This window comes from Plectropomus leopardus, chromosome 17 (genome assembly GCF_026936395.1).
Source record: "Plectropomus leopardus strain MGB_pleo_1.0 chromosome 17, ASM2693639v1, whole genome shotgun sequence".
Taxonomy (NCBI): Eukaryota; Metazoa; Chordata; class Actinopteri; order Perciformes; family Serranidae; genus Plectropomus; species Plectropomus leopardus.
In genome coordinates this window covers 28,694,519-28,711,914 of record NC_142192.1, presented here as the reverse complement: position 1 = coordinate 28,711,914, position 17,396 = coordinate 28,694,519, and the positions used below count along the sequence as shown (strand labels likewise).

Here is a 17,396-nt window from a genome sequence, read left to right as displayed (position 1 = left end):
CACGTTTATTTCTTTATTATAAAACACATATACACAAAACATGCAAAAAATACACAAAATGTACCATGTTTTTTTTTTAAATCGTTGAAATCTAATTTCATAGAAGAGCTGCATGTAGCATATTGCTCCACTCAGCACCTCCATGCCCCGCCCTCGTGCTCTCTCTCTTTCTTTTAGCATCGCCCTGGCAGCGGTGTTCGACTTCTATCTGGGCAGCAGCTCCTGCTTGAGATAATTCATTGGTTAAAATTTAAATGATTGCTCAGCAGTTAGCAGTTAAACGGTAAATTATCAATACCCTTATGTGTGTATCTGTGTGTTTAGCACATGTCATAGACCTGACCCCTCCTGGAGTGAACAGGAGATCTTGTTGTTATAAATCAATATGTCTGGGTTATTTTGCTGTGTTGTTATCCTGCTGTGGCATCTCTCTCACCCTCTCCATCTTTTTTACAGCGTTACTTTCTCTCTCTATAACTGCTTTTCCCTCCCACTCAATCCTACCTACCTCATTCATTCCCACTCTCTCTGTCTCTCATCCACATTACCAACTCAATTTCAACTTCTCGCCCACCTTCTCTTCTCCCCAGCTCTCCATTGTGATTCAGACCTGCGTGTGTGTTTATGTGTGTGCTTATCACTGGTTGTTATTTTAGAACCGTTTCGACTTTGCCGCCCACCTCTGGTCTGCCTGTCTGCATCACACACAGATCACTTCACAACTTAAATTACAATGTTATTATTACAATATCGGCATAACCGAGCACATATCAAACTTCAAGTCAGTTGCTCAGATAAAGCGAAGCAGTTTGATTACCTTAGTCGGCTGATGTTTGTGAAATTTGAGTCTGTGTGGCGCTCCATTCTTTATTTGTTCAGCCATTGTGACTCGCTACTTATGCAAGGTAATCTGTTTGTTCTGGTAACAAAAACAAACTGCTGTTGTTTAAAACCAAACAGCTGTAGATCAATGACATTAACCCTTCCGCTGGCCAAATATTGCATCCTGCTTTCTTCATCTCTCCCTTCCGGTCTCCATTGTATTCTGAAAAAGAAACAACAATGGCATGCAGCCGACCTTAGACTGCAGGTAATTGGCCATGCACAAAATGTTCCCCCATAACACTTTGACTCTCCTCTGTGCTGGATTTAGTGGAGCAAACAACACAGTCAAAGCTCAAAACTGGTGATTCTGAATCCGAGCAGCAAATTTATTTCAGTTTTATAATATCAAATGTGGAAGCAACAGAAGAAGAAGCAGAAAAAACAGACATCCATTCCCTTGAAAGTGTCACAGTTTAAAACTGAAACATGGCTTTGCTGCGGCCTGCAGCTGCTCCCGTGTTGTAGCACATGTAATGGTTTGTGGGGGTGGACTTGTTGAGGCCTGTGGTGGATATCTGGGTTGTCATGGATATAAGCTTCAGCCCCTCCCTGCCGTTATATGTGTGTCTGTTAATGTCTTTGTTTGTGTGTTTGAACCTTACACATCCATACAATGTTTGAGAGGCATTTAAGAAAATTGATTCAGTATAGCATCATATAGCACTGTCACTAAATACATTTGTCTGTATGAATGGAGGAGGTTGTCGTTTTGGTCGAGCGGAGCTAAGTACAACAAACTATGATGTAAGCTGGTATTGAGAAGACATGGATTTAAAACAGCCAAGATAGCAGTGTCTATCTTGTCTACCCTGCTTGCCATTGTTTTCGCTCCTCGCTGGTTCCGGCACGCTGCTTGCCAACACTTAGTGGCACGGAGTGATCTTTTTTAATTCATCTGAAAACCAGATCATGTCATGACACCAGACAAATCAGTTATCATGGTCAAGTGGGCGTATTTAAAGTTCTGGACCCAGGCAAGGTTTGGACTGGACCGTTTGCCCCCTCAATTTACACACAAACACTCATAATTATGGGATTTTATATTGTAGCCACAATAAGTACTCTGCTTTCTTCCCATATGACCCTTCATTACCATTGTGGCAGCTTATCTCAGTGTTTACCTCCCTGTGAGTGTCTGTCAGACTGCCTCTTTCCCTCCACTTCACTCAGGTATTTTTTTTCTCTCTCTGCATCACTTGCATCGCTTTCTCATATCTGTCTTTTAATCTCTTTCAGGGTCCCTCCATTACTTACCCATCACTCTCTCTTTCTTTTCTTTTGTTTTCTTCTCTGGCTCACCTCAGTCTTTTTGCCATCATTTACTCCTCTAAGTATGAACCTTCACATAAACAAACTGAATCAAAAACAAATCTTTCCCTCACTATTTGTATTTCTGTCTCCTTCTTCTTCTCTGTCTCTTATGTAACTGTAGTATTATTTACCAGTGAAACAATATGCTACTACTTCTGATGTCCTTTTCTGCTCTCTCCAGTATTATTATATTAATTATTGTCCCCTCTTGTTATTTTTTGAGGAGAATTGGGAATAACATGCCTCACAGACTTGTGAAACACATGGGATCTAAAAATTTGTGATATAACAAGGAACTGATGTGTTGTGGCGTAGCAAAAAAATATTGGGGATGCTTTTGTGCAGCACACCATGAGACCATGAATATTTATGACACCCTAACAGCTTCTCTCATAGCAGTGTTTCATAAGAAGCTTCCTAATTGGAGTCAAGATTTGTTTGAATCTCATCACAACAAATGGATTGAGATTTACAACAACGGTCAGACAATCACAGGATATTATGTTAGTTGTCGATCAGTCGGGTTAAAAAAAGTGAGCTCAATCAGAAATGAGTGTGGTTTCCTTTGGTCAGATATGCTACGGATGGCAAAACAAAGGCAGGGAATTACTTTCATCTAGTGCCTGTTATTATATGACAAATCAGGTGATATGGCTTGGAAGTGGACCAGGGGAAAACACACACACACACACACACACACACACACACACACACACACACACACACACACACACACACACACACACACACACACACACACACATTTACGCACTGAGACAGAGGCAGAATGTCGGCATGGGAGTCAGTTCAGACATGAAAGGACAAGAGTTTCCTCTCTAAATTGCAGTGAAAGATTGGAGGAGATTTACATGCTTGCAGAGGAACCTCAATTTGTGTGACTGTGTGTGTTATTTTTTTGGGTGTGTGTAATGCTCTGTTTATAGTCCAGTGATACAAGAAGTACTAAATATTAACAGCAAAATGTACTTAATGAAGACAATGGTCCCTTTCAGAGAGTTTTCAATATTATGTACAGTATATCGTATTATCAGAATATTAGTACTGATGCTTTAATAGCTCAGCAGCATTTTAATGTTACAGCTGATGGATGTGGAACACAGTTTACCTACTTTATACTTTTGGATAGTTTAATCACTGATCATCTATAAATTCATCATATGTTTTGTTTGTAAAATCTTAATCTGAAAAAAAAAATGTAACTAAAGCTGACAGATATTTAAGGTGGAGAAAAAAAACAGTCCCATCTGAAATGTGAAAATTCCCCTCTGGTGGAGTATAATAATTAAATATAAGTATTCACAGCATTGTTGGAATATACAATATATTGCATTCAGTTATTTAGAGCACCACACTCCCTGAGCCTACAGCATACTCTGAGCACAGAGGGAGCAGCTGAACGCCAAGAGCAGTGAAAGTGAAACCTCCAACTCAAAAGTTAGAGAAAGAAGGGATTTGTTTTCGATTCAGGTTTAATCGATCAAGGTTAGGTTTCCATTTCTTAGAACAACAGTAATGTCATTTGGTGTCGTTTAGAGTTTTGACAACACTTTAGATAAAACCGGCTGCATTTCCATTGAAACCATGCACGCCATGTTCCAGTGCCGGGTGTACAGTCTAGGGTCTAAAAGCTTGTTTTTACTCGCCTCTGCGGCAGCTGTTCCTCTAATCTAGTCCACTGATCTGAGGAACTCTGATCAATCTGACAACAAAGGGAAAAACACTTGCATGAAGATTTCTTCCTGTGCTGCATTCGCAGACCTGCAAAAACTTGATCACACAACAACAAAAAACTGCAAAAAGTTTGCTCATCTGCTCTCCTCCCAACTTTAATCAATGTCTTTTTAACACAGATAAAACAAAATAATTTCTGCTTTACTAAAGACATTCATATTCCTTATCCCTTGTATTCCAGACGCTTTTGTTCCTCACACTGCTCAGCTGTCCTTACTGATGTTTATTATTGCTAACTTTTATTGCTTTATTTTGGTTTTTAAAAGGTCTCAAATACAGCTCATGATTCTGAATTAACTTAGACTTTCTTGAAACCTGCTGATATCCTGTTTTAACTTAGCTGAGCTTCACTTTCTGTTTTGTACGTCAGCACTCCTGGCTCTGTGTTTTTCTCGGTCCATTTCCAGTAGTCAAACTCTTCGTACCGTCCACACTAAATCTCTGCTTGGGTTGACCCATATGTCTGTGTAGAAATCTATGTCTTCCTCTTCTTCCTCTCTCAATTCTTTTAAAAGATGAAATTTTTAGAGCAAGAAAGCCACTGGCTAACTATGCAGGAAATAATAATATTATCATCCTCTGACTTTACTATTCTGTATGTTTGTGTGTCTCTCTTTCTCTCTTGTGACGGTACTTAGATCAGAGCCCACCAGCTCTCTTCTCTTTTCCCTGATGAATGCTCTTTTGTTTCATGTGTGTCTCTGTGCACTCTCAGCTATCAGAGTACCAAAGCTGTTTCACTTTCTAACCCTCTGACACATCACACTGTCCTCACATCCATCCAAAATGTTCATCTTTTCCCTCCTCTCTCACATTTGAGCCACTTTCCAGACATGGCACTTTTCATTAAAGGAGACCATACTTGGATTTCGACTTCATTTCCCCCAGAGAGGCAATTTGTGTTGCTATGAAGCACATCAAACGCAGTGAAACACTGATGTCTGGCCTCCTACTGCAATTTCTCCTGATTTAGACAGACTGAAAGCACAGGCTGCAGACTGAAAAATATGTTGGAAGTGAAAGTGCTGTTGCATTTTGTGTTACCATGAGCGTGCATCTAATGGAGCCAAGTGCTGACAGCATCACTAAACTAATAATCAACAGACTGGAGAACATCTTTAAGGGTGTTGGGGTGTTTTTGCTAAAAAAAAAATAGTGTTCAAAGTATGGATACATAGCAAAAAAGAATGCTAGATTATTTTGTAACTCCCATTTCATGAGTTTGAATGACAGTCATTTCATTCAAAACTGCTAAATGGCTTGTGTAAGAATTATGAAAAAGGTCGAACTAAACCAGACATTTATCCAACTTTCACCACATGCAGTATTTAGGGTGATTAACTGTCATATATATTGGTGTTAATTAGTAATATGTATCTACACAAAGTGCTGAAAATCAGTCCACAAAAAGGTCATTGCAGGAGAAAGAAAACTGTGATTTTGCTTATGATATCACTGACTGCAGGTCACCATGTACTCACCTTGATATTTACCTTTTGCATCAGTAATTATCAGCTCTGGTAAATGTCGAATTGTGTGACTAACTAGTTTTGAAAGGCATTACACTACTTCAGATGCTGCTTTACCCATTGCTGCATGTTTATTTGTGCTATATGGGTTGGGAACCATTCATCTTATAGACTGACGACATGCCCGACAGCATTTGGATTTTGTGTGTGTGTGTGTGTGTGTGTGTGTGTGTGTGTGTGTGTGTGTGTGTGTGTGTGTGTGTGTGTGTGTGTGTGTGTGTGTGTGTGTGTGTGTGTGTGTGCTTGCCTGTCTGCCTGCCTGCCACATCAGCCTCCTGACAGCGCTGAGTGCACACCATCTCTGATTAGAGCTGAACACAGTCTCGCATCAGCTGCAGAACTAAAAAGCTGCACTGGCATTTTACGGAGTGTGTTTCGCACAAACAAACACACGATTTCCAACATGCAAGCACATAGGGAAAACCAATACTGAAACACACAAACATATTAACAACACATTCACCAAAACATATTTTGCAACTGCAGTAAGCATGATCAGTATTGAATGATGAAACACAGATAAACAGAAATAAACTTACACAAAACAATCAATTTCAATTCAGGTGCTTTAATAGTCCCCAGCTTTCAGACTGCTAAAGATGAAAGTGGCTGAATACTAAACAGTAGAGAGAGACTGAGGCTAGGCTTTTACTATTGTTTGTGTATGTGTTTGGCATGTTTTGCCCTATTACATGCTCTATGCTGATGTTTTTCATTTGTTAGATGTGGGTGAAAGGTTAGAAATACAATGTAGTTGAGATTATTTTGTCATTCATTGCATAAAGGTTTTAATTCTACTGTGACTGTAGCTTTTACCTTGAAGGATTTTGTATTTTCAAAAGATCTTCAATCTAACTAGACTGTCTTTTCTTTTTTCTCTTCCATGTTGCTGCTGCTGTTTCGTCTGACGTCCTTCAACAAAGGTAAATAAATCAATTTCTCCTCCTTTATCTCTCGCTACATTCTTCTTTGCCTTCTTTGCACCTGCTGGTGCTAAGTTTCTTCTATTATTTCAATTGAAAAAAAAAGTGTCTGTCCTTTTATTTAGTGGCTCAAAGTTTAAAGGAGCAGTGTGTGAGATTTAGGGGGATTTAGTGGCAGGTAGTGGTGAGGTTTGCAACCAGCTGAAACCTCCCAGTGAGAATTCTTTCAGTGTTCATTGTTCAGTAGATTTTTACCGTGATCCGAATTATCCATAGAGGTCTCTTCTTCCATTAAACAAGTGATTAAAACCAGTAAACACACTAAATAAAGCAATTTCACATTACAATCAGTGTTTCGCTGGTGCTATTTGGCATGTCAGACACAAACAGCATTCCCAGCACCTTAAATGGATCATTTAAAGCCACTGAAAACACAATTTTTTATTTTGTAGCTTATTATATACTGATGAAAGCATGTTATATTACATATGCTCCTACACACTGAACCTTTAAAAGAGTCATGTTCATGTAGGAGACACATTACCAGAAATTAAGCTTATTTTACATATGGACAACAGAAATCTAACTGCTGCTGTTGTTTCCTGTCTGGATGTGTGTTTTCCACACACACGCTCGCTGCTGTTTGCTGTTCCTCTGTTAAATATTTCCCTGTGCACTCACACTCTGTTTTGGTTAAGTTGTTTCAAAGTTAACTGTTAACACCTCTGGACCAGTTTACTGTGTGTTGCCAGGCCCTGGCTTTTTAAATTCAGGGGAACTCGTGTGTAAAAGATGGTAAAAAAAACCCCACAAATTGGTAGCTAGCTGCTGTCATGTTGCTATGGTTACCTGTCACACCACCACCTCCTCTGGTCTGGTGTGTGACGGCCTGAGGAAAAGTGTGTGTGACTCGGTGTTTCTCTGTGTGTGAGCAGTGTGTCCGGGGTTGCCTTTGATGAAGCGGCCTGCTGTTGACAGGGTCATGTGAAAGAGGAGACTCTCAGGGGAGCGTTCAGGATCGCTGAACAGTTTTCATCATTTTTTTTTTGAGGATTTCTCAACATAAAAGAGTTGTTGAATATAGCATGATGGCTTTGAACTGCACCGTTTCTTTGTCTGTTGAGGATTTGTGAGGTGTGTGTGTGTAAGATGTTTCCATATGATGTTTTGCATACATGCCGTATTTATAGGAACTGCTTTCATATCCAAAATTCACGGCGTGAGAAAACGAACAATGCTTGCTTGTTTGCCAGTCTGTCATTTCATATCCAACTGGGTATTTTCTTTCCTCTATAATGTAGTTTGTGTGTGTGAGGAAACAAACGAGTGGAGGCAAATTAGAAGCTGTCGCCCTTTGAACTCTGTGGGTCAGCTCGTTATCTGAGGTCATCTCAAATCCCCATAGAAAACACACACGCACACACACACACACGCACACACTCACTTGATGTATGCCCATCTATTGATCAGTAATTACTCTTGCGTTAAACAGAAAATGTGTTTGGCTCTCCTGATCTCACAACTTTTAGCAACCAGCAAGCTCCTCAGCCAAATTTCTGCACTGTGTGTGTGTGTGTGTGTGTGTGTGTGTGTGTGTGTGTGTGTGTGTGTGTATACCAGTAGTGAGAAATGTCTGTATGTGTGAGAGGGTGTGTTGTGGAGTGAGTTTGTTGTGTCTGTGACAAAGAGAGAGAGAGAGAGACTGAACTGAAATCTGAGAGGTCCATTTACAGGAAAAGGACTTTCTATGAAGATCATGTTGATTCCTGCCATTTTTAATATTTATAGACTATTTCATATCTATTTTAATCACTTCATGTTTTGCCTGACACTCTTTGAATGCAGCAGTAAACTAAAACTGAACAGATTTTTGGAAACATTCCTGAGTTGGGGATTCATTTTCTGATGAAATGATGAACTGAGAGAATTAAGAGTTGCTGTCAGGTAAAGGATCATAAAATTACTTCATATTTAAATGTCATTTTTTTCTTACATAAATAATCCTCATTAATGCAATCGTGGATTATTTCCATGATTTAGAAAGCTGATTAGCTTAAATGAAAAGTTGCACATCCTGCAGTTTTTCTGCAATTTTTCATCTTGTTTTTGATTATTTTGTCAGTAAAAATAATTTAATCATTGAATTTAGTCCAACCAGCAGCTGTTCAATACACAGATCTGTTTAAATTTAATATTTTAATGGATAATGACGAAAGAAGCATTCATGGCTAATGTTTTATAGAACATGATTCATTAATTTTCTGTTGTGTAATTGAATTCTTTCAGCACTAATTCAGTTGATTTCCTGCTCTACCAGTTTCTGTTACTTTTTGGCAGGAGACCAGATTGTGATCTTTGACCAGATAAGAAATCTTGAGCTCCATTATCTTGTCTGAAGTGTTTGGACACAGTTTCCTGGTGTGAACCTGAGCAGAATCAAATCCTTTTACCATCACCAGACTCCTAACGTAACTTGTTAGATGGACAGAGACATTCACTGATAGTTTTCTCCACAGTTTACACTTTTTACATGTCTGACAAGTGACGCTCAGATCCTAAAGTGAATGACGCCATTGCAAGTATTTGGAATCGAACTGCTGGTTGTCATGGCATCAGACCTCATCTGCCCTTATCTGCCCTCTGCGCTGCATGTGTGTGTGTGTTTGTCTCTGTTACATGTTGAAAACCAGGTAATTATTTACCACGTGGTGTTTATCTTTTCATATGGTAGAATCAAAGAGAGAGCTGATAAGACAAAGATAGAAACAGGGAGTATGAGAAAGACTGTTCAAAAGCTGATTGACTGATCCTGGTTCATTGTTAGTGCTGAAGGGATTAGTAGATTGAGTAATTCATTATTGTTTGTTGTTTGTTTGTTCCCCTTCATGAGGCAAAAATGTTCATTATTGTTGTTGAAGCTCTTTAAAAGTGAGGTTTTCCAACTTTTTTTTCTTTTATGTCATTGGAAATGAAACATGTATGGGCTTAGGACCAGTGCTTAGGGAAAAAACAAGGGATTAAAAGAACATTACTTTGAGGTGCCCAGTAGCTCACCTGGTAGAGCGGGTGCCCCATGTTCAAAGGCTATGTCCTTACTGCAGTGGCCACGGGTTTGACTCCAACATGCAGCCCTCTGCTACCCTATCACAATAGAGACAAAAAGCAACATTAAATGTTTGTTGCTTCAAAGGAAAAAAAAATAACAAAAATTTTCACTTGTGCTGTGGAACATTTTTTAGTCTTTTATAAAGTATTTGATTAATTCTAAAGATATCTGAGGGATAAATTAATATAAGTAATAATTAGTTGACAGTCTAGCAGAGAAAATGTGAGATTACAAGATGCAAACATGATAATTCTTTAAAATTTCCATATTAGATGCTGCTTATACATATATATACTCTATGTTTTGTATACAGTAGGTGTAATTAATCCCATCCTTTTTATGATAGCTGAGTTCTCCAAATTTACAGTCATAAACACAAGACCGTTTAGTGACAGATGAGTGCAGAGGCGTACTGTCTGCTAAAATATTGACATTAGCAGGGGAACACATGCATGAGATGAGCAAGACGGTGCAGTAAAACCAGAAAAAGAGAGAAAAGTGGGTGTTTGGGAAGCCACTTGTTGCTGCTCTGTAATCTGCTCCAGTATGTTGATCCAACAGGCAGCTGAAAGACACACACACACTCACACACATGAAGAGGACAATGTGACTGCATGACAAATGTGACAGCGAAACATTCTTGAACAAACTCCACAACATACTGCGCTGCAGTAAACTCGGAGAAAAAAAAAAACGCACAGCTGAGCAGTGAGTAATAAGAACACGCCTCCTTATTTTTTTTTTCTTTTTTCTAATTTCCTTCTTCGACACACTCACACACACTCGCTCTAGTGAAACACATGTTTCTGGCTCTGGCAGTGACATCACCCGCCTTGTGGTCAAAGTCCAGTTCCTCTATCCGGCTTAGAGCTGCTAACACACCAGCCTCACACTCAGAGCTACCGTAACCACCAACACACACGGAGAGAAGATCGGGAGAAGAAGAAGAAGAAGAAAAGAAGCGAGTAAGAGATGAGGGATTATCTGCGTGATTAAGGATGGCTCTTCTTTGACAGCCGGGATCCTGCGGGCCGCACTGATCAACTGCAGCCTCCAGACTCTCCCTCCTCCTCCTCTTTTCTTTACGTCTTTACTGCTCTGTTTTCACTCTCACCACCTTACTTGTTTCAATATTTTTGTGGTTTCTGGACCACATTTTCCCTCCATTTCTTACTAGTTTCCTCCTTACTTTTATTAAATAATTTCTCTCGTTTCATTTTTCTGTCCCCTTCTCTCTTCCTCTCTTTTCTCTTGGAGGGAGGGATGAGTGCCACGGCTGCTTACAGGCAGTTCCTCCAGGACTTGGAGGAGAAAAGAGGTCGGTGTGCACTTCAGCTTTTCCACCTGTCATTTACGAATCGTTCTGAAGCCTGCGATACACAATGTTTCCAAGGCTATCATGTTTTTATAATGTGTTATAAGGCAGGATCTTATCTTGTATTATCTCTGTTTGGAGTAGTATAGGTTGATAGCAGGAGAGTGACATGTTGCACGTGTGGATTGCTCACTACTGAATCAGCGTTAACCAAACTTTGGGTTGGGCGTTAAGGTGTCATACCTGCTCTTCAGGGAGTCTTGTGCAACTGAATAGCACAGTATGGTTGCTGAAAAGGCTGTAAAATGAGATTTTCCAGCTGTTTCTAAGCTCTTATACATAACTTGTACGTCCTGTGGTGTACTCAACTTCATGTATGCGTGTCTGTTTACCTACTCGCCTGCTGTATGGCGCCCAGATAAGATGTGGGTCAGTAGAAGGACGAACGTCTGCCTCCTCTTGTATGAGCTAACTGGTGTCTGGTATCAGCCTGAATTTAACACTGTTTGCTTTGAGCTCTTAATTAGCTTCAGCAGCTAATTGTTAGGTGTTTCTCATTGTTTCATTAGCGTTGGTTGTGCCGTTGGTGTGTCTCCACTTATTGTCATCAATGTCACTAGATCCTAGTAGGTGTTGGAAAGAAATCCAACATGTGTGTGACACACACACACTCACAGAAAGGAGAAAAGACACCAGCAGGATGGTTTGTTGAAGTGTCAGGTGACGTTCAGGAGTAGGCAGGGATGCTTCGCTTCAGCAGCTGTTATCATAGCAGTTAGTAGAGTGTAGCATAAACCGGGCGTCAGGCCTGTCTCTGTACTTTGTCGTCTTCTTTTTGATTTATTTCTTAGTGCTTTGAATATGTTTTATAGCTTTACGTATTTAAAGCACAAAACAAGCATTAGTTTGATATATTCTGGACTTCAGACAGACTGAAACTAGGGTTAAACCTTGGAATGAAAAGGAGATTAGCCTAATTCTAGATGGTGTGACTGTATTCTCTCTGTTTAGATGGTAACAACACCGCAATATACAGCGTCCCTTTGCATCATTCTGTATCCCCTCTCTAAATTCTGTTTTTTTTTCTGTTTTTTTGGTGTGTGGATCCAGAACAGAGCAGGCAGAGCTCTTCATGAGTTCTTTTTCCTCAGCAGCAGTTTGTAATTCTCGGGGTTGAAGTGAAGGACCTGCTTGAAGTGAATGCAAACTTTTTGACCCATCAGAATGAGCAGTTAGGTTTCAGCTTCAGGGTGCCTGACATACTGCTGCCTCATCTGTGCCCACAGTATGCACTGCGCCGATCTTGAAAATGTCTTAAAAAACAATAAATGTCAGTGTCTGATAGCTGTAGACACCCTATCTTGGACATCCCCTTCAAACTGTATTAACATTCTCCAAAAACTGCTCCATCTTTTGGTCTTGCCTTTTGAAGTGCTGTCTGCTCTTTACCTTCTTTTCTCACCATGCTAATGTGCATTATTTTGGCATAAATGGGAAGCGAACACTCTGGGGGGTTTTTGCCACCAAACCTTTACTCTTCATCATTTGGGCCTTTGGGAAACCCCTCCACAGTTGTCGAAATGTCAAGGCTACATTCAAATTTAAACACTGCCCCCCTTCATCTTTTGTCTCATAGTTTTACTATGGCCATGGCCACACCTGCTGCTACTTGTGGTCTGGTGATATTATGTGGCACAGTCAGGCCCCCCTCCTCCAACAGCTGCTCCGTCTGAGGCGTTACAGCAGTAGATGTCAGGGTGGGTTAGAGTCACCTACAATCTCCTTTAACCCCTTAAATTACAGCTGAGGTTAAACTTCTTAACCACTTTAAAGCCAGTGGGGAAACGTCTTCATCATGATGTAATTAATTTATCAAACACTGGATAGCACGAGCTTTAGCACAGAGTCTTTTGCAAACACATTAAGTGATTCAGAGTCTTTCATAAACATGTAGTGGAAACTAAAAACCAACATTAAACTTCCTCCTTTAATCCTTAGGGACCTTTTGGCACTTTTTATGCGCTTTTCATTCGCACATGGCAATGCTGGCAAGATTGTGTATTTTTGTTTATTCTTGGATTCAGCTCAGCTCCTACAATAAATCTAAAATACACATTATGTGAGCAAAATAGTAACATTCGTACTGTTAAGTGCAAAAAATGCACCATTGAAACTGCAACCCATTTAAACAGCAAATTTTGACCCCACAGCTATTAAAGCATAAAATCGTGCATTGTGTTTTTTTCTGAATGTAATTTTGCGCTTTTACCGTGGAATTTGCATTTTTTTTTTTTTTTTTACAATTTTCCACCTAATTACACCATTTCTTAAAAACATATTTGGAGAAAATACATGCTTTTTTCCAGTAGCTGCACTGTTCCAATCAATGTTGCTGCAGTTGTGATAAACAAAAAAAAAAAAAAAAAATCTACGTAGCATGTAGTATATTGAAAATAGTTCTTTGTTCCCCTTTTCTTTTTCATCTAAAAACATAGAGGCATCGTGAAAAAAAACCCTGGCATTTAAAGGGTTAAAATTCTAAAAAAAAAAAAAAAAGAAAAAAAAAGAATATTTGATATTTATAATTGGGACTGATGTTGGTTATTAAAATAAACAATTTATAATTTTTTTAAAGCTTGATTTTCAAAAGCACATTTTGTGCGCAGAGCTATACAAGTGTGTTTAATATTAAAGCGGGCCCTAAGGGTTAATGGAAACTAGTGTCATTGTAATGAAGTCTCCAAATTTTCCAGCTGGCTTAGTTTTGGTCACAACACTTCTGCATAAACTGTAATGGCACTATTGACTCTTATCAGTGCTGTGTTGTTTGCCGTATGGTGCTTAGAGTTATCCCTCAGGCTCTTTGTGTCTGACCACCCATCGAGCTGCAGCCCTTCTGCCATCTGCACCCTCTCACACCTCCTCTGAAGGCTTAACCCCAGCGAGGGGCGCAGGAACTTGCATTCACCTTTGAAATGAACAAGTGTGCTTCTAAAAAGCCGTGCATTGTTTCAGCTTGCGTTTATCTGCCGTCACCTGCCACAGCTGACTAATGGTCCGTCGAATAGCTGTTTGGCAGAGAAACAGAACATGTATGAATGTGTTTGAGGCTGTCCGAGGAGTCACAATTTGTTTAGGGTGGAGTCGCTGTCAGCTTCTATCCTTATCTCTTAAAGTGCTCACTCTCTCTACCTGCTCAGTCACATGACGTGTGCTGCAACTTCTCGATTGCTTCAGTTTAATGTGTCTTTTTAGTTTTTCCCTCTCTGAGTTTACTTTACTGTTTCTGTGTCAGATCAGATCTGTGTCCGTGCCCCCTCTGCTAGCAGCAGGGTTATGTTTTCAAGCTCATTAACCAAGAATTTACTCAACTATATAACACTTTTTTTTCTGCCTTTTTGTCACTTTACATTGAAAATACTGCTGATGAACTGCAAAGTCAATCACACAGGTAATCAAACAACTTTTATGATATATGCTATTTTTTATTTATTATTTTCACTGTTGTTTAATAATCTATTTATTGAAAGAAATGACCTAGAAAAGGTGCTGAAAATATACAAAATTAAAAAGTATTCATTTAATGTATTTTTTAACATAATTTTAAGAATAAAATTATTATATTTATAAATATAATTCTCTTGACATTTATTCCCCTTTTTGGATTATTTTCTAAAAGCACTCCCCTCTTTTTTTTGAACAAATTTTTAGGCAAATTTTGTGGAACATTGCCTTTTCCCCTATTTTTGTTTTTAAAGAAAACAAACCAATTTTCTCAGTTTTCAAAGGGTCACATACAGTAGCTTGTAAAAGGCATCTGAATGCAGCACAAGAAAACTATTTGCTACGTAAAGATATAGTGCAGTAATTGCATGCAGAAACTGAAGTCACGATGTGCTGTTGTCTGAGCTTCTCTGTGGTTTGCTGTGGTAAGCTTGTCTGGAAGCTCACACATGTTCGTACATGTGTGTTTCCCACTGGCGAGCTCATTGCCAATGCTTCGCGATAAGCTCATAGGGCGATTAATGCTGATATCAGGACGATGTTGTAGCCACCCTAGTTAACACTGTTAGCTGTTTTATTGTTGTTGTTGTTTAGTTTATGGAGTTCCCGTGAAATTAATAATCTAATTCATTGTCTAACTGGTGACTTCTTCCATTGCGTCTCTGTTCTATTCTTTAACTTTATGAATGGAGAAGATGGTGTGCGTGTGTGACAGTGAGTCATCCATTAAGGATGGTGTGTATTTGCTCATTATGTGCGTCCATCTCCTGAGCAACTCAGAGTTCCCCTTGCTCCTTTTAGCGGCTGTGACAACACACGGCGCTGAATCATTCCTCCTGCATTTACTCATACGTTGTCATAAACTCACACAATCAGACTTGTACAAAGGATGTTTAAGCTTTTGAGGCATCTTATGCTGTCTTGATGTAAAGATTTTTAACATCGATGTTCATAGTGGAAAAATTTTGGCCGTAATCTAAGCAGTGTTGGCACGCTGTTTTACCTAAAACCATGTTGGTTGGTGCTAGGCTCAGTGGTCAGTTCTGCTGTGATTGGTTATTTTGCCATTAGTTGTTTATACTCCTTCAAGACAAGACAACAGCTACAAAGCTTTGCTGTTGTCATCTTTGTTTGTGTAATTTGTCACAAAACAAAATATTTTGTAACTTGCAAAAATCTGGAGGTTTTAATAAGGCTGGAGAGGCAGCCGTTGTGGATTAGAGGAGAGCCACGGCCCGCTGGGTATATGGACTCTGAGGACAGCCAACAGAGTGCACTCGGCTGTGGGCACGGACCCTGCAGCTTTTCTACCCTCTTCTTTGGTTCTCCAACATGCTCCTTGGGCCCTCAATTGACTCTAAGCTGCCTGGCTCTGTCCCACAGTACTTAAGCAGCCTCCAGCAAACCCCACTGATCAGGTAGTTCTCTGCTCCTCCGCCAGAGAACCAGAGGGAGGGCGGGATGGTTATGGGGTCCATGTCCACGGCTGAGGGCCCTCTAATGGCTTTCCTCAAGGTCCCACATACCCCTGAATGTGGGGCTTTGTTCTTTGTCTTTTTTCTTTTTAGGGATTTTGTGCTTCTTTTCTTCCTGCAATTGAAAGAGCAAAGTTTCGCACTCTCGCCAATCTCAGTGAGATTCTGTCTCCTCTGATCATACATTTTAGCATCAGCCATTCATGTTTCCTTCCTCTCTAGTTGCTATTTTGGTAAATGTCAGAGTCTGATTCAAGTTAACCAAAAACATTCAGATGTTGATTTTTCCTATTAAGACTGTAATTCTTGGCAGCCATGTGGTTCAGGTGATGGAAATGCTGTCTGTCAGAGGGTATTTGAGTCCATCCCGGAGTGTCTGCCATGTTGTGCAGACGGTAAAGGACCGAACCCTCCGCTGTGGTCACAGTCACATACAGGAGGCCTTTGTTTTCAGGAGTTCACACCGGCTGCTCCCAGGCAGCAAAAATGGTAAAAACAGTAAGCTGCCATGTGTGGCTCAGTTTATGTTAATCCAGTCATGTGAGTGGTTTTTGACTTTGTTGATAACCCAACATTAACTCCTTTGTAGTCTCTGTTGTCATGAGCTTGTCATGGGTATGCAGTTGTTTTTGAATTGGATTAACTTGGATTGGAAGAATGAACATGTGGATTATAATATCACACCTTCTTTATGTTTTTGCCTTGAAACAAAACATCTTGAGCTTTGAAAACATGTTTTTCCTGAATGCTGCTGCCTGATGTGATTATAACATCTGAACAGGATCCCACTGAAGTGGTCCCATGCCCCGAAAATTATGTTAATGAGAGGGATGTGCCGGGGCATGTGTGTCTAAGGAGGGGACGAAGGTTAGGACGGTTCAGGTTATTACAAAAGTGTGTGAAGTAATTACCTTTGGATGGCAGGTCCACCTGTGAGGCAGGGTGCGACAGCTGGCTGATGAGCATATGTGCACTTGGAGATGAACTAGAAAAGCGCAGCAGGTAGATGAAGCAGGCATGTGAGAGTGTGAATGTGAACTGAACACTTAATATGTGTCACTTAGCCCTGACTTCTCCCATTCCCCCACTGACATTTTAATCCACTAGACTAACACTGCTAAGCAACAGTCCCTCAGAACAAACCCATGCTGTCACACAATGGCACCAGGATATACACGTTATGCACGTCACAGTCACATTTCAACATTCTTAAAGTCCGTGTTGATAACACAGTAAAAAAAAACTAAATGAAATAATGAATCTGATGTAGGCAAACATCCGCTCCTTTAATTTAAACTGTTTATTGCATTATTTTAATTTAATTTAAATTTTATTATCGATTCCTGGGGGTGCAATTCGAATGCAAAGCACTGGTCTATATGGGTTCATTAGACTTTGTGGGAAAGGAAACATATGTTAATATATAGCCTACAGTATATTATCCCTTTGAAATCTGAGTAAATTGCCTTTTTTTTCCATGTGAAGCATGTTGGGCTGCATTTATGGTATGAAAAGTGCTATGCAAATGAAGTTTATTATTATTATAATTATATTATTATTATTATTAAATAACATGGGAGGAAGGCAATGAGAAAC

At 39.8% G+C, this 17,396-nt stretch overlaps 1 protein-coding gene across 8 annotated transcripts in view; it reads left to right on the top strand.

Moving 5' to 3' along the window:
- macf1a (microtubule actin crosslinking factor 1a) overlaps nt 1-17,396 on the top strand; it is a 281,961-nt gene that overhangs the window by 66,050 nt on the left and 198,515 nt on the right. The window contains exons 1-2 of one of the 8 annotated variants that reach the window (XM_088090430.1): nt 10,295-10,471; nt 10,764-10,824. The exons of 6 other annotated variants lie outside the window; for them this stretch is intronic. In XM_088090430.1, coding sequence (XP_087946556.1) covers nt 10,770-10,824 — 55 coding nt within the window. In that variant the 5' untranslated portion in view covers nt 10,295-10,471; nt 10,764-10,769. Of the gene's footprint in view, nt 1-10,294; nt 10,825-17,396 lie in introns of those variants that run through there. One more of the 8 variants, XM_088090429.1, reaches the window with a different exon arrangement.